Source organism: Taudactylus pleione, unplaced genomic scaffold (genome assembly GCF_031769625.1).
Source record: "Taudactylus pleione unplaced genomic scaffold, aTauple2 ptg000095l, whole genome shotgun sequence".
Lineage (NCBI taxonomy): Eukaryota > Metazoa > Chordata > Amphibia > Anura > Myobatrachidae > Taudactylus > Taudactylus pleione.
In genome coordinates, this window is record NW_028284497.1 from 15,455,790 (window position 1) to 15,478,589 (window position 22,800).

At 43.4% G+C, this 22,800-nt stretch overlaps 1 protein-coding gene across 1 annotated transcript in view; it reads left to right on the forward strand.

Moving 5' to 3' along the window:
• SLC7A8 (solute carrier family 7 member 8) overlaps positions 1-10,397 on the forward strand; it is a 48,381-nt gene extending 37,984 nt beyond the window's left edge. Inside the window, exons 5-12 of the mRNA XM_088470004.1 lie at positions 1,071-1,196; positions 1,656-1,809; positions 3,662-3,785; positions 3,917-4,020; positions 4,659-4,755; positions 4,867-5,016; positions 8,656-8,833; positions 9,127-10,397. Coding sequence (XP_088326130.1) covers positions 1,071-1,196; positions 1,656-1,809; positions 3,662-3,785; positions 3,917-4,020; positions 4,659-4,755; positions 4,867-5,016; positions 8,656-8,833; positions 9,127-9,275 — 1,082 coding nt within the window. The 3' untranslated portion in view covers positions 9,276-10,397. The remainder of the gene's footprint in view (positions 1-1,070; positions 1,197-1,655; positions 1,810-3,661; positions 3,786-3,916; positions 4,021-4,658; positions 4,756-4,866; positions 5,017-8,655; positions 8,834-9,126) is intronic.
• Positions 10,398-22,800: the final 12,403 nt, after the last annotated feature.

Sequence of the window (22,800 nt, forward strand, 5' to 3'; positions counted from 1 at the left end):
AATAATAGCTAGAATCTGATTGGTTGCTATGGGCGACATCTCCACTTCTGAAAACTCTCACTTTAGTAAATGTACCTCCTAGCATTACTTTTAGCTCCAATATGCACACCAAGCCTAAGCAACCACTCACTCTTGCTTTTATTGAGTGACATGCACAAGGCAGATAAAGGCAAGTGATTGATTGGTTTTGTGCATTAATGCAAATTTTGCACCTAAATGAATGTTACATATTGAACGTGAGGTTGTGTTTATGTATTGTGGATAGGCAATGGCAGTACTGAAAATGATCCATTCTTTTATTAGTGAGGCCTGTAGTAATAGATTATTTCACCTATATATAGTGTTGATTGATTACATACTGTAGGTCATTTACAAAGACATCCATTGCCCAATGCAGAATCCGCGTTGTTCCTATCCATCTGCAAAAGTGACAAGCGTAGCTTTTCAGGCCAATCCAAGCATCTGTATACAAACCAGCTATAGGACAGAAAACCAATCATCTGGTACTGCAGACAAACACCAGCCTATAAGATCAGGTTCATAAAGTAGACCTGATCTCATGGGAAAGTGTTCGTCTGCAAGCAACTAATGATTGACATTCTTTCACATCACTCGGTAATTGGAACCCCCCCCCTAAATGCGCACCTGCTATATTGTTGCTTGGTATTGCATTTAAGTGAGAAGGCATACTATGTTCAATGTAATAAGCTTCACAGACATCACCTAATAAATAATATTGATGTCTCCCAACACTTTGAGCCATAAATAAGGGTAAACCGAGCAGTATTTTGGGAGAAAATGGAAAAGGAGTAGTAGCGGTAGGAGAGTAGACCTGTGATGTATACTCTTTTGCACAAAGTGCCTCTTAGCATTTTGCTCTATGTGCATATAGGTGCGCTTCTAGTTTGCGGGGGCATCTCCCAAGGGTACGTAGTAGACCTGAAACTTCATGCACACTTTCTGGGCCATCCACATGCAGCAGTGCAAAACCAAGGTGTTTTATGGTGCATATTGCATGTTCCTCGTACATGAGGACCACAATAACTAACTATCTGTATTTTTTTCCTAAGTGCTGCTCACCTGGGTGAATTGTGCCAGTGTACGATGGGCAACTCGAGTTCAAGACATATTCACGGCTGGGAAGCTGCTGGCTTTGGGACTCATCATTATTATGGGATTTGTGCAGATCTGCAAAGGTAAGTGTGCTTATTCAGATTCAGCACAATACAAAGGAGGGGGTCCTCACGAAGGATATTGCTGTCATGTTTCCTTTTACACGTCAATGCTAGAGAACTCGCAGGATATGCTGCTTTTAAAAAGAAAAACTTTCCATGTTTCAGGAAATGTAAAATAATCTTTTTAGGCTCTTATGAGTAGAATGCTGAGTACTGATTTAGTTATGTCTCCTAGGTGGGTCTCTGTGTTGTTTGTACAAAATTGGATATAGGAGACCTCACAGCCATACATATAGGGATCATAGACAGAACTGTATGCTGGTTGCTATGTTATAGAGAAAATTAGGTTCCATCCAGTGACATAGTACTTGGTGGTGTGAGGCGATCTTTTGTACTTTGTAATATATTGTTATTGTTTGCTTAGCTGCTGTATACAGTGTGTGTGTTTGTGTCATCATTATGTTATCTAATCATTCCTAGGGGAATATTTCTGGCTGGAGCCTAAGAACGCTTTTGAGAATTTCCAGGAGCCAGACATTGGCCTCATCGCACTGGCTTTTCTACAGGGCTCTTTTGCATATGGGGGCTGGAACTTCCTGAACTATGTGACAGAGGAGCTGGTGGACCCCTACAAGTAAGAGTAACCACTGGTGGCCACACTATTAGGCTGTTGCCGTCACCATTAGCCCTAGCATATGTAAGCTGTAGTTGTGTGACTTTGCATCAAAATGATGAGCTATTGAAATGTATACTATTGTTAATTAGAAAATGAAACTTAATTTGCAAGATACTTTATGATGTATTTATTCATGCTAATGTAAGTATATGTCATTCTGGAGTCACAAATAGAAAACAAACCCTGTACTGGAGCCCTGTACCCGAAACAGATCACTTACTGGTGATCTTACAGTATTTTACTCACTGTCACAATCCCTTTCGTGGCGTGGCGTGAATTACAATAGCACTAGGCTATGTAATTTCTAATTTAATTGGCAATAAATATCTGCTTGATCAGTGTACTCTGACTACAGTACAAGCCCCAAGCTAACCATAGCATCAGGTGCTTTCTATTAGTTGTTACTGTCAGGTCCTGGAGCTTCCCTGAGAAACGAGCATGTAGAGCAATGATGGGCAACAGGTGACCCTAGAGCTGAATGAGTCCCCTTGGGCTTTCACTTACAGCACCCAGGTTCTTCCTGCGTTGTTGTTAAACCCTGCAACTCTTGTTTAAAGGGGATGTAGTTATGCGGCCGGTCACAATGCTGACTGCTGAATGCCGGCAAAGGATTCACAATAGGCGTCGAAATACAGATGCCTATCATAATCCCGACACCGGAATCCAGGAGGATGCATGGCCGAACAAGGTAAGTATGGGCCGTGCGTCCTCTTAGCTGCGGGGGGGAGGGTACGGTTTAAGGCAGTTAGCGGGGTTGGTGTTAAGTTTTGGTGGGGAGAGGTTAGTAATAGGCACCCCTAGGGGGGGAGGGTTAGGGTTAGGCACCCCAGGGAGAGGATAGGGTTAGGCACTCCCCCCGGGAGGGTTAGGTTTAGGGAGCGGTAAGGGGGGGTTAGGGTTAGGCACCCCTGGGGGGGTTTAGGCACTAGGGGAGGACGTTAGAGTTAGGCACCACTAAGGGAGGGTTAGGGGGGGTGAACAGGGAGGTTAGAGTACTTACCTGCCTCTGTTGGGATCTTCATCCTGTCGGGCAGCCGCTGTCGGCTAAACAGCCGCTGGCATTTCAATCCCAATCCGTTTAAAGTGTTTGCCGATATCTAATTGCACATGTCTATTTTATTAAATATACTGACTTAATTAACTACTGAGATTAGGGGGATTGTGTGGCCCTTTTGAAGTTTAGAGGGCCACCCATGCACTTGCTGAAGCGTATCTGGTTGCTTGTCACTGATGCAGAGCTTTGATAAGGCTGTCTACCTTCTATGGGGTGAAATTAGCTAAAACAATTGTGGGCTTGTTCTTACCAATGACATGTAAACATATATTTTCACTACAGTAAATAGTTGCTACAACAAAATAGCATATACAAAAATACCATATTTAATTTATATATTCCTCACCATATTATTTTGTACACATCCAGTGTTTGGTTAGGGCTCTTGTGTGCTCCATTTGTCTAGTACAGTATCTCAATGCTTATTTTCCAAGCCTACTGGCTCCATGAGAGTAGCTTATTTTAGCTGGTTTAATGTCTTGCACTAAAGGACGTACATAATGACTTTCATCTATCGTATGTATTCTTTTGTTTTCTAAATATTGTCTCATGGTATTGCTATATCTTAATTATTGACTGCAGTCACAGGTGTTACATTCACAAATAGTTTTTTTTGGTCATTCATGAATATTTGTAAGTGCATAGCATACTCACTGCTTCACTTTCACTGTACCTTACTTCATTTTGCTGGGCTATAGATGAATCTAGATCTCCCTCTAGTGTTAAAACCTGGTTAATTATTTTGTCTTCCAACAGGAACCTCCCACGTGCCATTTTTATATCTATTCCACTTGTCACGTTTGTATATGTTTTTGCAAACATTGCCTACGTGACAGCCATGTCCCCTCAGGAGCTACTGGCCTCCAATGCAGTGGCTGTGGTGAGTATTTTTAAACCACAACCAACCTTTGTCATTTAATAAACTGAATGTAACTATTCTATTGATCTGTTGATTGGTATCACCCTTTAAAAACATCTTGTCACTTATCGCTGCCTCTTTATACTCTTCAGACATTTGGTGAAAAATTGCTGGGTGTCATGGCCTGGATCATGCCAATATCTGTGGCTCTCTCCACATTTGGGGGAGTCAATGGATCTCTCTTTACCTCATCCAGGTGAGTATGAGGTGCATGCTGATATAGCTCTATGACTGTGTGTATAGATGCACACCAGTGTGGGCTCATTGACTATGTGTATTACTGTTGTACTGCTAGTGTTCCATTCTTACCTACTTCCATACTTGAAAAAGAAAATGCAGGTGCATACTAGTACTAAGAATACTGATGGTCAAATTAATTATGATAAATCTTACAATCAACATAGAGTATAAATAAGGTTTTATGTTTGTCAAAAAATGCCTGCCACCTGCCACGTCATTGGTGAACATCATCAGATGGGTCACTAACATTCCTTGTACTAACACATTGTATCCATTTATGAAGGACTTGCCATGCTAGTGCCCATTCTAATATGTAGACCGCAAGGCAAGAACCTGTGCTGATTAAAATCACCTAAGGGCAGATAGGTGGGGTGCTAGTACTAAGCAGTGGATGGTCATGCATTTTTGGCCAAACATGTTAAGAACCTCTTTAAACTCCATGTTAATTGTAGAGTTTCATAATTGTTTTGACTACCAGGAGTGTGCGTCTGCATATTCTTTTTCCTGTATAGCACTACAGGTCTCAGTCAAAGCTCCCCCCCCTACCTTTTCCTACTTCCATCCCTACCTCAATAAACCTTCTTCTTCTAATAGGTTGTTTTTTGCTGGTGCAAGAGAGGGTCATCTTCCAAGTATCTTGGCCATGATCCACATCAAACGCTGCACCCCAATCCCAGCACTGCTTTTTACGGTAAGCAGCCCACTCTTTAGCCCTGTCTGTCCCTACACTTACTCTGCCATTACAGGAGTGGAGTCTATTTGCTCTTCCACTCATTCTCTCACACTTGTTCTATCCCAACAGTGCCTCTCCACTCTACTGATGCTTGTTACCAGCGACATGTATACTCTAATTAATTATGTCGGCTTCATCAATTATCTGTTCTACGGTGTCACTGTGGCTGGGCAGATTGTGTTGAGATGGAAGAAGCCAGACATTCCTCGGCCAATCAAGGTGAGTAGGGCACATTAAGAGATTAAAGGATATAAAAAATGGTCATTCCCAGAGTGCACAAGCAAATTAAATCACATAGTCTCATTCAGAATAATCAGCACGAACCGCAGTCACTATATGAAGGGGAGAAATGTGATGGTGTGCTAGTGATAAGTACACTCCCATCGGGCTGCTGATCTGGCACCCATAAGCCACCTGGCAGTGGTGGGGTACAGGTGCTTTTGTTTGCAGAGAGTTTAGCCAAAGGCCATGTTATCCTCTTCCAAGTCCTATGTGTAGTAGTACAATAGAGGAAAATTGACACTGACAAGCATATGACATAAAGATAAAGTCTGACACAAGTTACTCTTGGATGTATTGGCAGATTCACAGTTACTTATAAAGTGTAATTGAATCTACCATACTGTAGTTGCAGAATAACAGGTATACCAACAATAATAAATAGAAGTAATGCACAGAAGGGAATTTTATAGATGTTCTTAATTTTAGTAAATAGGAGATCAACTTCCCCTCTGAGGTATCCGTTGCTTGCAGATCACTTACAGCTGCAAACACATATAAAGCATTTAAAAGTGGTTTGGCCACCTTATCGATGAGCATGGATTAGGAGTGTTGTCTGGTGTGTCCAGTTTATCTGACTGGGAATAATGTTATGTGTCTTCTTGCCTGCACAAATGGGGAATAGCAGGGAAGAGACATTCCTGCCTTTCTCCGCTGCCCCTAGCCAGCTCCATCATCTTCAATCTCCAATTGCCTCCGGATCCAACTTTTCTAATCCCTTCGGCCGGCTTTGCTGTTCAGCATCATTCTAACATCACCGATGCTGATTGGCACATACGCAGAGCATACAAGTATATTTTGCAAACATAAAAGATCCTTGAAATCTCCTCGCTGGGAAAGCCCTTTACAGCAACGGCTGTTTGGCACTTGAAAAATATGAATATGGAGAAAAAAGCAATTGATTTTTTTAGGGATGTAGTCAATTTGCCAGCAGACGGGATCCTGGATGTCGATATACAGACCCCGGAATCCCGCCGCCCGGCAGAATGCCGACACGATATCCCGAAGGGGATCAGGATACCGGCATCGGCATCCTGACCCCAGCCATCCCAAACATCTAGAGCTGGGTAAGTAGTGCACTGTCCCTGGGGATCGAGGCTTAGGCACCCCTGGGGGGAGATTAGGGTTAGGCACCCCCCAAGGAGTGTTAGCGTTAGGCTGAGGGGAGGGGAGGTTATGGTTAGGCACCAGCGGGGGGAGGTTAGGTGTTAGGCACTAGGGGGGAGGTTAGGGTTAGACACCGGAGAGGGAGGGTTAGGGTGGGGGGGAGAAGGGTTGGAATAGTATACTTATCACCCCTTTTGGGATCTTCAGTTTTCGAGGGTGCCGCCGGTATTTCATACCAATCCCGATTTTTTTTTTTGCATGTCTCTTTTTGCTTTTTTAAATATACCCCTTGGTGTAATACAGTGTGTAGTTTAGCAGTAGGCTTTACCTGGACTGGATGTAAGCCTCCATTGATTTGGGTTTGATGGAATTAAATGACCGGCATTGTTTTGTAAAGTGTGATGTGTATTAATATTATAATTATTAATGAACACAGTACACATACAGTGCATCCGGAAAGTATTCACAGCGCTTCACTTTTTCCACATTTTGTTATGTTACAGCCTTGTTCCAAAATGGAATAAATTCATTTTTGTCCTCAAAATTCTACACCCAATACCCCATAATGACAACGTATAAAAAAATGTTTTTAGATGTCTGCAAATTTAATACAAAAAAACAAAAACTAAGAAATCACATGTACATAAGTATTCACAGCCTTTGCTCAATACTTTGTTGATGCACCTTTGGCAGCAATTACAGCCTCAAGTCTTTTTGAATATGATGCCACAAGCTTGGCACACCTATCTTTGGGCAGTTTCGCCCATTCCTCTTTGCAGCACCTCTCCAGCTCCACCAGGTTGGATGGGAAGCATTGGTGCACAGACATTTTCTGATCTCTCCAGAGATATTCAATCGGATTCAAGTCTGGGCTCTGGCTGGGCCACTCAAGGACTTTCACAGAGTTGTCCTGAAGCCACTCCTTTGATATCTTGGCTGTATGCTTAGGGTCGTTGTCCTGCTGAAAGATGAACCGTAACCCCAGTCTGAGGTCAAGAGCGCTCTGGAGCAGGTTTTCATCCAGGATGTCTGTGTACATTGCTGCATTCATCTTTCCCCCTATCCTGACTAGTCTCCCAGTTCCTGCCGCTGAAAAACATCCCCACAGCATAATGCTGCCACCACCATGCTTCACTGTAGGGATGGTATTGGCCTTGTGATGAGCGGTGCCTGGTTTCCTCCAAACATAACTCCTGGCATTCACGCCAAAGAGTTCAATCTTTGTCTCATCAGACCAGAGAATTTTGATTTTCATGGTCTGAGAGTCCTTCAGGTGCATTTTGGCAAACTCCAGGCGGGCTGCCATGTGCTTTTTTACTAAGGAGTAGCTTCCGTCCGGCCACTCTACCATACAGGCCTGATTGGTGGATTGCTACAGAGATGGTTGTCCTTCTGGAAGGTTCTCCTTTCTCCACAGAGGAATGCTGTAGCTCTGACAGATTGACCATCGGGTTCTTGGTCACCTCCCGGACAAGGGCCCTTCTCTCCCAATTGCTCAGTTTAGACGGCCGGGCAACTTTAGGAAGAGTCCTGGTGGTTCTGAACTTCATATATTATTATTAAATACAAAGTGCAGGAAAATTGGTTTAATTATGTGGGACAGGTATATGGGGGTGCTGTAAGCGTGGGACAGGTGTAGTTAAGATTGCAGGTGGTTGTTAGATGCATATTTTGAAGGTTTTTAAAAGTGGCTTTTAATTACACAAAATATTACTTTAGTAATTTTTATGCACCCACAATGTAAAAAGAACATTTATTTTTAAAAAATATATACTTTTTCTATCAATATTTCACTGTTTTAGAGACATGCATATAACAGCCATTTGACACTTTTTAAGAACCCAAAATACTTTTATTATAACCACTTATACACTTTTATATTGTTATCCTATATTAGTTTGGCTTTTTTTTGCGGTGCATGCAGATTTCACTATGTTTACCTATACGTAACGCAGCAAAATACACAAAAAATGATTGTACAAATGCTGCTTCTTGACTTTTGTAATAGGATTGTGCAAAAAATGCAGACGTGCATAGCTGCCATAAGCGCTAAAATCCCGCGAAGGGTGTGAAAACTTAACGCGCCATAAATTATTGCGGCTAATTGAATCCCCCCTAAGCTCGTTGGAGGTGTGATGATTATTCTTTTGTGCAGTTATCCTTTTAGATATTGTGCTACTTATCTGCAAACCTAGACACACTTCTAGTTTGTACAGGCGTCTCCTGAGAGTGAAAAGTAGGCGTATGCCCCGATGCGCAGTGGGCAGACCAGTTGTGCTCACTGGTGCAGCACCAAGGCTTTTTGCACTATGCACGTTGCAAATGATGTGCAAAGTTTCTTAGAAAGGGGAAGCATAAAGAAGTGCTATGAGAGGAAATGGGAAGCTTGGTGAGATGACGTGACCATTTAGAGAAGCAGAATGAAGAGAAGCAGTGGGTTTGTAACAGTAACACCCCCTTATTTTACCACAGGTTAACCTCATTTTTCCAGTGATCTATCTCCTCTTCTGGGCTTTTCTGCTTGTGTTCAGCTTGTGGTCTGAGCCAGTTGTGTGCGGAATAGGCCTGGCCATCATGCTTACTGGCGTCCCTGTGTACTTCCTGGGGGTCCACTGGCAAAACAAGCCCCAGTGCTTCAATAACTTTGTTGGTGAGTACGCTGTAGGTGATCACTTTACCCTTTCCTTTTGGGCACCTTCCACCATGTAGACCAGGGGTGGGCAATAAGCGGCCATGCAGCTGCTGTTGAACTACACATCCCAACATGCACTGCAACAGTTTTAGCATGGCCAAATAGCAACACTTTGGCAGGGTATGCTGGGAGGTGTAGTTCTACAACAGCTAGTGGGCTGCTTATTGCCCACCCCTGATGTAGACAAACATATCTGTCTTACATAGGAAAAGGGGTAATTTTAGTCTGTTTTATGTTCTTTCCCCCCTCAGATGCAGTGACACGTGCTGGCCAGAAGCTGTGTGTGGTGGTTTATCCTCAGATGGACAATAAAGAAGAAGATGACAGTGAGGAGAACAAAGAACAGAGAGCACCAATTTACAAGCCAGGGTCTGAAGCTGGAGATGGAGCTGATGCCTGAGCCCTACCCTTCTCCATTGAGTGTTCACCACACTCCCACTGCCCGTACATACAAATGTGTACAGCTTTGCAGAGATAGATGGAACTTGTGTGTATGTATATTTGTGAATGTGTATGTGCGCCTCGCTGTGCACATCAACTATGCTGGTAATCGTATCTCCTGTCTCCATTGCCCTCAGGTAATAGTGGTGTCCCAGGGTAGAATCACTTGGCGTGAAGTCAGTGCTACGTGATTGTTTGTGTTTGTTACACATGCAGTCGTGCATAGTTTCCCTGTCGCTCTATCTCTGCATCGTACTGTGGAACTGTTCTTTATTACCACTCCATACAGTGTCCTTAACTGCTGTACTATCTCCCCCACTGGGCAGTAGAGGGAGTTACAGCTATGCTCTGTTCTGTGACATAATGTCTATGCACCTCATGTTAGAGGTGCTCTCACTAAAAGCGGGTGTGTCTGTCTCTTGCTACCCTTGCAAACCTGCATTCAAAACTAAGTTGTGGTCTTCTGCTCATTATGGGCGGCCATGGACATACACCAGATCGAGGTACCTGAAAAGCTTATGAAAACCACACTCTTCCCATGACTCTGTTCCTTTGACTACAACATTGCAAATGGCATGTCTGGTACCCAGAATATTAATTGCTAAACGATGGTTTACACCTGACAATCATGAGATTTGCACGGGGCTGACTTCTTACCTCTTCTGCACTCATGTGCTATTCAATAGGACTTCATAACACATGTAAGGTGTAACTGGCTATGAAGGAAGTCATTGTACTACAGTGCCGTCTCCAATCACCATACGACTGTAACTTGCCACAATGGTCCTAATTTCAATCAAAAACTGAGGTTTACCGTAAGCCACATTGTAGGCACCTCAGTCTCTCACTACTCAAATGTACCATTTACACTCCGGGAGGGCTGGGTAATTATCTCCCAGGTGTTTTCATTCTACAGAATACTTTAAATGTTTTATATATAGATTTTTTTTTTTATTTAGGAACTCTCGTCTCTGAATGTAATAAAATGGATCTTGTGCCTTTTTGGTGGTATGCATATATGTGTGGAATACTGTCCATTCACATAATGCAATATGTTATTAAACGCATATATGCACACAAATGTGATTACTAGAATCTTTTATTTATGATCAGTGTCCTCTTTCAGATCTACAATGAACAAGTTAATAAGCAAAGGTGCACAATACACATTTAATTGAATTCTGGCATAAAATGCCCCCATTGTGTGTGATAAATGTACATTATTTGTGAGTTAGACGTGTACATATTTAGCATTTTCATTCACACTTTCTAGATGCCTCATACCTATGTATAAAGCTGTAAACTGGATATTGTGGTATAAAAACACGGCCCTATGTTATTATTACCATCCTTTATTTATATGGTGTCACAAGTGTTATGCAGCACCTTACAAAGTACATAAAGTGAACAAGAAACCAGTGACTTACAGTACAATACAATGCAGGTCAAGAACAAGGTTTATATACATTAGCTATTATAACAGTCAAAATTAGCAACAGGGCATAAGCAACCAAATGATAGGTGCCCTAGTGGGAAATGGCATAAATTCATTTTTGTCCTCAAAATTCTACACAAAATGACAACGTGTAAAAAGTTTTTTTGGAGATTTTTGCAAATTTAATAAAAAAAAAACAACTAAGAAATCACATGTACATAAGTATTCACAGCCTTTGCCATGAAGCTCAAAATTGAGCTCAGGTGCATCCTGTTTCCACTGGTCATCCTTGAGATGTTCCTACAGCTTAATTGGAGTCCACTTGTGGTAAATTCAGTTGATTGGACATGATTTTGAAAGGCATACCCCCGTCTATATAAGGTCCCACACTTGACAGTGCATGTCAGAGCACAAACCAAGCATGAAGTCCAAGGAATTGTCTGTAGACCTCCAAGACAGGATTGTCTCGAGGCACAAATCTGGGGAACGGTACAGAAAAATATCTGCTGCTTTGAAGGTACCAATGAGCACAGTGGCCTCCATCATCCATAAAAGGAAGAAGTTCGGAACCACAGGACTCTTCCTAGAGTTGGCCGGCCGTCTAAACTGAGTCATCGTGGGAGAAGGGCCCTAGTCAGGGAGGTGACCAAGAACCCGATGGTCACTCTGTCAGAGCTACAGCATTCCTCCGTGGAGAGAGGAGAACCTTCCAGAAAGACAACAATCTCTGTAGCAATCCACCAATCAGGCCTGTATGGTAGAGTGTCCAGACGGAAGCCACTCCTTAGTAAAAAGCACATGGCAGCCCACCTGGAGTTTGCCAAAATGCACCTGAAGGACTCTGGTCTGATGAGACAAACATTGAATTCCTTGGTGTGAATCCCAGCCGTTATGTTTGGAGCAAATCAGGCACCGCTCATCACCAGGCCAATACCATCCCTACAGTGAAGCATGGTGGTGGCAGCATCATGCTGTGGGGATGTTTTTCAGTGACAGGAACTGGGAGACTAGTCAGGATAGAGGGATAGATGAATGCAGCAATGTACAGAGACATCCTGGATGAAAACCTGCTCCAGAGCGCTCTTGACCTCAGACTGGGGCGACGGTTCATCTTTCAGCAGGACAACGACCCTAAGCACACAGCCAAGATATCAAAGGAGTGGCTTCAGGACAACTCTGTGAATGTCCTTGAGTGACCCAGCCAGAGCCCAGACTTGAATCCAATTGAACATCTCTAGAGATCTGAAAATGGCTCTGCACCGACGCTTCCCATCCAACCTGATGGAACTTGAGAGGTGCTGCAAAGAGGAATGGGCGAAACTGCCCAAATATAGGTGTGCCAAGCTTGTGGCATTATATTCAAAAAGACTTGAGGCTGTAATTGCTGCCAAAGGTGCATCAACAAACTATTGAGCAAAGGTTGTGAATACTTATGTACGTTCCATCTTTCTAGGTGGTGAGGTTGGGGATCCAGCCTTGCGTATCTGTAGTCCTAGGATAGGTAATAAAGTTTTATTTTTGCCACTCGCTGTGGAGGACAATTGTATTTGGGTGAAAGAAATATATACAACAATCGCGTTCCACATTAAATAGGGCAGCTTGAGAAACAAAGTGACTTTCACACGTCACAAGGTTGAGAATACAAGGAAGCAAATAATATATCTCAGGCGCATCTAATGGTAAAATATTTTTTCACTAGCCTAAATGTATAGCTATGAAAGTTAGTGTGAGGTGATTTCACACCACTAGATAAATTGTAGCACAAGTTTTCTATATCAATGTCACTGTGTCCCCTAAAAGTAGGAAATAATCTCCAATAGTTCACCGTGATTCCAATAATACCAGGTCGTCACTCCAAATTTTGTTTAAGATCCATTATCCACGGGTCACCTCTGTGTAAGATTCCAAATATGCATACATTCAAAACAAAAGAGGGTTGCCGCAATAGTGTAAGATCTTCACAGTTTTATTCAAATGTAAAACACACAAATGGATGCTTACCATAAAAGACCATTAAAGCAAGGCACACTGTTGTACATATAGGAGCATTAATCTGCTCCCCCTATAGAGCGTTACCTTCCCAGTCTGGGTACTTCAAATGTCATCACCATAAAACCAACGCGTTTCCACCTCTTCTGAGGTCTTTATCAAGGTATATCTTGTACTACAATTTATCTAGTGGTGTGAAATCACCACACGCTAACTTTCATAGCTATACATTTCAGCTAGTGAAGAAATATTTTCCCATTAGGTGCGCCTGAGATATATTATTTGCTTCCTTGAATTGTATTCGGGTCCCTGAAAGTTGAGAATACATGTTCAGCCGCGTGGATTTTGTGTATATATTTCTAGTTGAAAATTAATTGAGCATTAAGATATTTTTTTTAAGAAAGGAGTAACTAATAGGGTGGATGTGACTTTAGTCATGGAAACAAGCTGTAAATTAGCTTGGAGGAATGGGGCCCACTTTAATAAAAAAATATAAAGTTTGTTAAACTAAGATAGGAAATTAAAATCATTCAAATAAATTATTGACATAAGCTGCTTCAGAAGGATATGCTGTAGGTGACTGAGACAAATTCCCAATTTAAAAATGCATAATAAAAGAAAATTATATCCTTTAAGGCAGAGGTTCTCAAACCTGGTCCTCAGGACCCCACACAGGTCACATTTTCCAGGCCACCCAGCAGGTGCACAGGTGTACTCTTTACTCATTGACACATTTTAAAAGAGACACAGGTGGAGCTAATTATTTCACTTGTGATTCTGTCAGGAGACCTGGAAAATATGCACTGTTTGTGGTCATGACCGAGTTTGAGTACCTGGGCTTTACGGCATGGGCAGGCAACATGTGGTACTCCAGCTGCTGAGGATCTATATATCCCAGCATGCCCTGCCACAGTTATACTGTTAGGGCATGCTAAAACTGTGGCAGGGCATGCTGGAATGTGTAGTTTCACGGCACTAAGTGGTTTTTATTTGAAATGGTAAACAAGTGGAAGATCAAGGGAAGTATAAAGCTATTAACTTTAAATTACCTGCAGATTATAAAGGCCTTCCATACATGCAAAGCCAATTCATAATAAAGGGATGGACATCCACAGTTGTGCAAGTTACTGTACATTCCCATCTCCATCCATAGTGATCTTAAGACCTGCGATAAAATGCTTACTAACAACCTGATTTTGGTTCCCACTTGTACTGGATAACTTGCCAAAGGGCTGCGACCTGTTTGCTGGTTGCAGCTTAAACCCAAATCCCAATTGGAGGGGTCACTGGTGAACACCTCCCAGAAGATTAGATGCCTTTGGTCAGGGCTAGACAACATCCGGTATTTGTGGATGAGAAGACATATATCCAGGCCCCAAGCCTCCGTTTCTTTCCCCAACCTAGGACCCCGACTTCTAATCCACCAGTGGAAGATCTTTAGAGCCCAAACATGACAGGTAGATACAGATGAAGAAGTCAAGTTATAACATTGGGTAGGGTCAGGCCTATATGAAGCCAACTTGAAATGTTAGCAACAAGACAACATAGTGATGTGAGGTTGCTGTCAAGCTGGTGCTGAAAGATTGATATGATAAACTCACCTTTGCATAAAACATCTGTCAACTTGTGTTTACTTATGTTCAATGCAATGAAATAAAAGCAGGTGAAATTGTGATCTACGAGACATCTTGACTTCTCTGTACCGTAAAACAATACAGGCAATTCTCACTCTCAATAATTGGCCTGACACCAAGCAATGAAGATAAAATGGCCAGAGCCTTTTATTTTCCAAATTCTTTTATTTTAATAATTTAAGGGGAGGTATTTACCAGACAATTCATTGTCTACCAGGTTAGGAATATTGCACTTGTTTGACCACAATCCAAGGGTCACATTAATAATGCCCATCAACCAGTCACCAAATACTGACTAGGCTGCTGACAAAACCAAAGTGAGATCTAAACCATCACCCAGCTCCCCCCCCAAAAAAATAAAAAATAAACATATATATATATCCATCCAACCAACCTCTTCTAAAATGGGTTAGCATGATGACTCTGGCAATAGATTATATGATAGTGTCAATTTTACTCTTGGAGTAGATGGCAAAGTCATGAGTAGTGAGGAAAGAAGGGGATTGGTGGCAGAAGGTACTGGCATACACCTGGCTGGTGCTGAAGCGATGGATAAGGCTGACACTGTTGTGCTTGGTGAGGGAGAGGACAGAGGATTATACAGTATTGATTGCGAAATTCGATGAACTCTGCCTAGCTGTGATAAATGTGTTTATGGACAGACACACATTTAATACAGCGATGCAGGATCCCGCTGATTGTATTCAGGCTTATGTGGTATGGATGAAGCATTGAAGTGTGACTACGGTGCACTTACAGATGAATTGATAAAGGACAGACTAATTTGGGATATATGTAATACCACACACTCACATTATAAGGGAAAAGGAACTGCCGTACATATCCGCAGGATGCATGAACAATCAAATAAGTATGTGCAGGAGTCTGAAAAGAAGGCCAATGTATGCAACATCAAGCACAGCCACAATTTTACTCTTGAAGTAAGTGGCAAAGTCATGAGTAGAGAGGAAAGAAGGGAATGGTGTGATGATGGCCAGAGAAGAGAGCTGATATGCCTATAAAGCTTATCTTAATGAGCACGTGCAGCAGGCTTTCGTCCATGTCAATAATAATTGCCGCTGAAGAGAATCCCTCCCAGCTATGATTTATGAAGATTGCCACTGCCCCAACCAATACCATCTACCAGCATGCTCCCTCCCACAAGGGGGAGTACGTGAAGCCGGCGCCGAGGATCACGGTGGTCAGAATCCCGGCAGGGTTCGCATACCGATACCTGCTGGTAAGTACCCTAAACCTAACTCTCCCTCCCCGCAGCCTAAACCGGTGATCGGGCCTCCGGTGATGTCTCCCCTCCGGTCAGCTGGTCTCCCATAGTGCACTGCGGCCCGGTCATCAGGGGGGTCCGCGATCGTGGGGGGCGGGGCTTAGCACCAGGGGGGTTGCAGCTGCGGCCGGTCGGCGCATGTGCGGGCACTTTGTCACGGTATTTTTGCGAAAATACAGTGACTAGTGTGCGGAGGGGATTCACAGGGACAGAGCTTTATCGCAAGCTCTGTCCCTTCAAGGGATTTGTAGTAAATCCCTGTGATATTGCCTGAATTCGCAATGCGACTTCAGTTGATAATATCACACTACAATATGCATTCAATATGCGGATTGTAGTAAATAGAGCCCTAAGTACTACATGCAGCATCAGCTCAATGATGCTACTTCCTGGGAGGTCTTTTGGGGGATGATGCCACCTCCTCCCATCTTGCTTCTCAAATGGTTACAGTCAACTCCCAGTGTAACTATATTGCTCTTTCGGATCTATCACTTAACCCTCACGATTCCCTAAATAATACAAAATTTGACCACAAGCTTCCTGCTGCAGTCATGGCCCACGGTGACAGGATAATATAAACTAAATTTGCAAAGTGAAAATTAAACTTACTGATATAGTATTATTCTCTTGGCAGATTTTTTCAGGCTCAGATAAAAGTCTGTCCCAGTAAAGAGCTGGAAGCAGAATGATAGCTTATGCTATCAGTGTACTTCTGGGTTCGGCATGGGAGTGCAATCAGTGGTGGGCAATGGAAAGGGAACAGGTGTATCCCTCTCGAGCAGGGCTGTAGAGGCTTGGCCGGGCCTGGGTACTGTCAAGGGGGTGTGACCTAGTATTTGAGGCATTGCAAAGCGACACCACACGCACCACAAGGGTGGCGCCGTTGTGCCCCGCAGCCAGGGAAAGATGCAGGGGGGCCATAATCAGTGTGATCACTCTTCCCCCTCCTATCAGGTGTTGGCAGAGGGGGCTGCTGCTGCGCTCAGTGGCAGCAGCCTCCCTGTACTCGCTGCAGCCCTCCACACAGCAGTCTGGTGCCCCGCTTGGCACCTCCAGCAAGCCTGGGCCTGAGTAAACAGTTCCCGCTACCCCACCCCCTCTTGGCGCCCCTACTCTTGGGTAAAATCTTTAGAGTAGCTCCTAGGCTACTATGGGCAAATGCCATCTTCAGATGGCTTTAACAGGTAGTGCCAAGACCCAGAAAAGGAGGAACTGTGGTAGATATCGGAGATATCTGCTGCAGTCACTCCTTTTTAAATTCTGGGGATCCTTAATATTTGCAGGTATTCATCAAATATTCTTTAATAAATATGCATTTTATGTGGATTTACAGTATGTGCTATATCTGTTCCTAGCAGGTTGTAGGAATTTATAGCTTAGGCCACCAGACTCAATTACCTAATAAGGTCTTTGCCAGTGAATATAGAGTTTGATCTGTTGAATAGGTACTAATACCATCACTTTTTACCGTTGAACTGACTGGAGTACTGCCAATCTGCCATAGTTCTGCTGCTGAGCATAAGACAAATGAATGTGTTCTCCAGTGCAACACCAGAAATAAAACAAGAAAGAAAATTGTGTACGTTTAAAAGTAGTAACACTTTATATAGAATGTCAAAATAATAAATGACCATAGCACTGAATATAAGTAAAACAGGAATCAGACACATATTTAGCAGTGTCCTGTCCTAGGTTTTGGTGGCTACATGTGTGCAGGAGCCTCACACCTTAGGTAATCATTTTTGAGCAATGCAGTATAAAAACAAAGATAATTTCACTTCCTGAATTGATCATTGCCAGTATTACTTCCCAGTCCATTATTATGGTCGTCAAAAAAAATTGAGACTTTCCCACAATTCATAGCGCAGTAGTAAGCGTACATTAGTAGAGAGTGGGATAGCTGTAGTCCATGGATACTGTCTTGAAGGACCTAGAGACCCACACGGAAATCAAGGCATACCGAAAAATGGACATTCCATGCTGAAGTCCTCTCTGTACCGGCAATCTCAGCTGCAGTGTTGTATAGGCCTCTACAGCCCTTATTGGGCATAGTTTTTGATTAGCGTTTGTGGGTTGCATTGCATAACCCACCTCAAAAGAGGTTTATCGAGACCTTAGGTAAAGCGATATATCACTATAGGCTTGATGATTCACATTGATTAATCAGTTCCAAGTTGGAGACATTACTTAAGAAGTTTAGTTAAACCAAACAATCGCAGCCTATCTTTATTCTCTTTCTCAAACTGCCAGTCATAGAACTGTTGAGCTCTACCCACAACTGTAACTCCAATCACAGACAGAATCTCTCACTTCATGTAGTAGCACAGGGTCTCTATTTCAGCTAAATCCATATTAACTTGTTGGGCCTCACTGCACAAATAAATGGCAACAATATTAGTTGCCCTCAATCTCACCTCGCATCCAGCTATTGTATACGCTCAGGGCCTCATTTATTAACGAGTTTTATTTCACCAAAACGAGTTATAAATGTCACTGTGTATGATAATGGTGCTCCAGCCAATCAGCTCCCAACTGTCAAGTGTTAGAAAAATGACACACGATGCAACACTATCAGTATCACCATCGAATCAAAATAGACAGACAAATAGGATTCTTAATAAATCTATGATCTGTGGCGTAAAAAACGTATGCGAGTCCCTGTGATGCCCAGTGTGCTTAAACTCGGCTAGACATGATTCTTAGTAAATGTATTCCTTACGGTCTTACTCATCTCTTAATGAAATAACTGTACATGTTAGTAAAGTTATTGTGGCCGGGTACCTGATGTTACCTGGTGGCCATTTTGTGGGTCAGTTGGGTGTTGGTATTGCTACAGTAAAGACGTGTTTAGTGCAGCTCCATGTCCTGTGATCCATCATGTATCTGGTGTCAGAAGAATGGCAGTGATGGTGCAGGGTTTCTGCAGGATCAACCATCTGGTTTTCGACGAGCACAGCTCAGACTCTTGGTTAATGTTCTGCAAGGGGTAGTGCACTTACTACTATGCACTTACAGCTATGCGGGATTGATGGCAGAAGGTACTGGTATAAACCTGGCTAGTGCAGAAGCGATGGATAAGGCTGACACTGTTGTGCTTGGTGAGGGAGAGGACAGAGGATTCTGAAGTATTGATTGCGAAATTCAATGCCTAGCTGTATGTGTTTATGGACAGACACACATTTAATACAGCGATGCAGGATACTGCTGAATGTATTCAGGCTAATGTGGTATGGATGAAGCATTAAAGTGTGACTATGGTGCACTTACAGATGAATTGATAAAGGACATACTAGTTTGGGATATAGGTAACACCACACACTCACATTATAATGGAAAAGAAACTACCATACATATCTGCAGAATGCATGAACAATCAAATAAGTATGTGCAGGAGTTTAAAAAAAGGCCAATGTATGCAACATCCAACATCAACCACACACACAATAACACTGTGTGAATTGTGGTGGCCACTATTACTCCACACGCTCCAAATGTCCTGCATACACAAGCTCCGTCATGCTTGTGGTAAATTAACCATTGTGAACAATGGTTCAGATCAAAACCCAGAGAGGATGACAGACAGTCCCGTGATCCTCGTCCTATTAGAGTCCCCCACACAGAATTAATGAAATGGAGTCTGCACCAGCCACTTCCTCTGTCCATAATTTCCACTGTGAAAGAGTGGATGTGAGAAGTGAGAAGGGTGAAAAATTCACCTCTGTGATTGACAGAGAGACCTGCAATGCCATGAAAATACATACAGGCACCAAGGGTAACAATGTCCAGAGATGTCCTGTAACATACCGACCCAAATGCAGTGATTTATGCCTCCAGGTCAGTGAACCTTATAGCCTATGGTGGTCAAATGATCTAGACTCAAAATGTGGTTACAGTCAATGCCACCACTTGTCCATTTAGCTTTCACATTGTCAATGGTGATAACAAACCATTACTAGGCCTGCCTAGAGCATCAAATTGGTTCTGATAAAATTAAGTGCTATTGTACATGTGGTTCAGATGAATATCCCAGAGCTCAAAGATATTGCTGATTTGTTTGACAATTCTTCCATTGGTAATGTACCCATAAAATATCATATGCGGTAACTTTGAATGAATCTGTAGCTCACACAGTCTGTACCCCAAGGTGTATACCACATGCTATGAAGGACAAGGCTACCGCTGAGCTCAACCGCGTGGCTGTTAGGTCTTATTACACCTGTATAGGAGGCCACTCCATGGGTTTCTGCAATGGTGGCAGCTGTAAAAACTGTGGGGCAGTCGCATCTGCATTGACCCTGTGCATCTCAACAAAATCCTTATGCATCCACAGCATCCTTTGAAAACTGTGAAAAGTGATTGAGGGCAAAGCTCAATGCTAAAGTTTTTAACACCATGCATGCCAAATGTGGGTTTCAGCAGATCACAAGGAACAAGGAGATGCACTTTTCTATGTATGCCTTATGGCATTTGCACTGGCAGTGAAGTCCAGCGTTGTATGGAGCATTTGTTTGAGGGCTTCCCCTGCGAGATCATTGTGGATGACATTCTGGTTTGGAACGTGTCCAGCGCCTACTCCAAGTCCTCAACAGAATCAGGTCCCTCCACATGAACCTGAACCCTGACAAGTACCATTTTCATGTGTAGTTACAACATCCAGGCTGATAGAACCCATCTGCCAGCTACATTTAGGAGCACTCGTATTGGGCCTAATTCTCAGTCACACAGCAGTCAGATTTATTACTTTATGCTAAAGCATCCGTCCGTCTATGCAAGTATCTGTGGGGCTTTATGCGTATGTATCACTCCACCCACTGTTTTTCCAGCAGCATCGTTAGTATTGGCACATGCACCCAAATCATGCTGGGTGTCTAAGAATCTATTTGAAACAGGCATCCAATCTTGTGTTCCCACGACTCAAATACAGTAACCACGGACGTCGGGCTTCATCTCCATGACACTTTCACAAGATGTTCTCTGTGTCCGCACGGTAACTTCCCAGTTGCCACACGGAAATGCCTATTTCACTGAAGTTTATGTCTGCTCAAGATCTGACACATACAGGGGGCCTGATTCAGAGCCGCTCGTAAGCGGCCGCTCGCTCCGAGCGATGTTCGCACATCTGCGCATGCGTATGGGTCATAATGCGCATGCGCCAACCAGTCATTGCGGTCGGAAATCGTGCGCTCGCAAAACAGCGAGGGCCTGCTAATTTGAGTGACAGAATGAGGCGTTTGTGGGTGGTAACAGGGGAAGGTGCTTGAAAACGGGGAGTGGAGATCCGAAGGCAGGCGTGCCAAACGGTAAAAACGGGCGTTTAATGAGTGTGCATAATTAGTAAGGGAGTGTCATCGATCACGTCACTTGGTTGTCTTTTAGCCTGAACTACTCGCAGTGATTGCGGGAAGTAAAACCTACCACAAGCACTGCGAGCAGTTCAGACGCCTTTCGATGTACTCGATTAATCTAATAAATAGCGGAGATGATGTATGATACGAACGGCCAGGGGGCGTCTTTACAAAATAGCGAGCGCATGTTTTGTTCGCTCGCTCAGACATAGAGGCGCCAACAGATCGCAAAGAGCGAGCGCTCAATTTAAATAGCCGGCCCCTTTTTCTGAACGACCGTTCGCAAATAGCGTCCAGCTCTGAATCAGGTCCAGAGCTTCTTTCCACTGTGTGCGCTTCGCGCTATTCATGTGCAGAGTGTGTTTGCTGATTTGGTGCATGAGCAGTCTGTATTACATTGCAAGATGAATCTGCTTTTGAACTTGCTTCCAACTCAGAATCAGGCCCAATGTGAAAATGTGGCCTTTTGCTGGCAATATTAGTGTGTATGTGGCCAGTAACAGGAAAATTGGCAAATGGGGCCCTAGGCTTACGGGTGCCCAGGACCCAGTGGCATCAACAAAGGGAAGTGTGGGCTGCCGAGGGGTGACACCAAAGTGCCGACTCCTCCTCAATCCCAGGAGCCGGGTGCTGCACTGTAGTATTATGTGCAGCACTCGGTTCCTGACACAGTGAGGGAGCCGGCACTACACACAGAATGGTCCACAGGTGCAGTACGCATCTCTTGGCCCCCGGGAGTGACTAAAACTGGGGTTTGGCAATGAAACCATGCCCCCTGCCCACTAGGCCATGCCCCCTTTTTGAAGGCATGCGGCTTTGCACTGCAGTCCTATCCGCACCGGGTGTAACCACGGGGAGAGACACCACTGCCCAGACCCAGCTCATATTGTTCGCTACCAAGTTCCCAAAATTGCCTGCTAAGAAATTGCACGGGCCTGAAATAAGGGACTTGTCAGTGGCGATCTTTGTCTCTGCCTCTCAGTAAAGCTCGACACTGATATTATGCATCTCCCACAATCCTGTTTCAGCTAATCAGTAATCCAAGCACTGTCGGAGAGTAGGCTTCTCCGTGTTTACAGCCTTTGTGAAACTGGGGCCGGGAATTGACTTTCGAAATTAGGACTGTCCCAGAAAGGGACAATGGGCCTGATTCAGAGCCGGACGCAAGTGGCCGATCGCTCGTCCGGCGTACGAGTGGAAATATTTAAATCCAAGCGCTCGCTCGTATGTTCGCTCGTAGCTAACCTACCGCCCCATATTCTCCCAACCCCTCCTCTAGCTAGCGATCGTTCAAAATAGCGAGCGTCCGTCTCCTCTTTGGTTGCAGGGAGCGCTCGCACAAGTCAATTCCGGAAGTGGCCCTGTCAGTTTTCGATTGCCTGCTATTTCATTCTGCAAACATACTTGAATCGATTACAGGCAATCACTATATTAATTACCTTAATTGTTATTCACATGTTTGCAATCCTTTTTTTTTTTCAATGTCAATAAACTTTATTCTTGTTAGTGTGTGTCATTTCTTCCGCAGAATACGTACGGTTTGACCAAGGGGATAGTTGTTCGAATTTAAAAGTTTGTTTGAATGCTAGTAATGGTTGTTTTTTTTTAAAAGCAGATATATATATTTTTTTTGTTTAAATTTAAATTAGCTTACGCATGTCACTGCATCAAGCCTATCATAACTCACATTATATTTGTGAGGGTGTAGGTCACATGACTCATACACTAACCAATAGAATTGTTTCTGTTAATTTACAAAGTACATTAGCCAATCAAATTTTTTCTAGGTCCTTTAT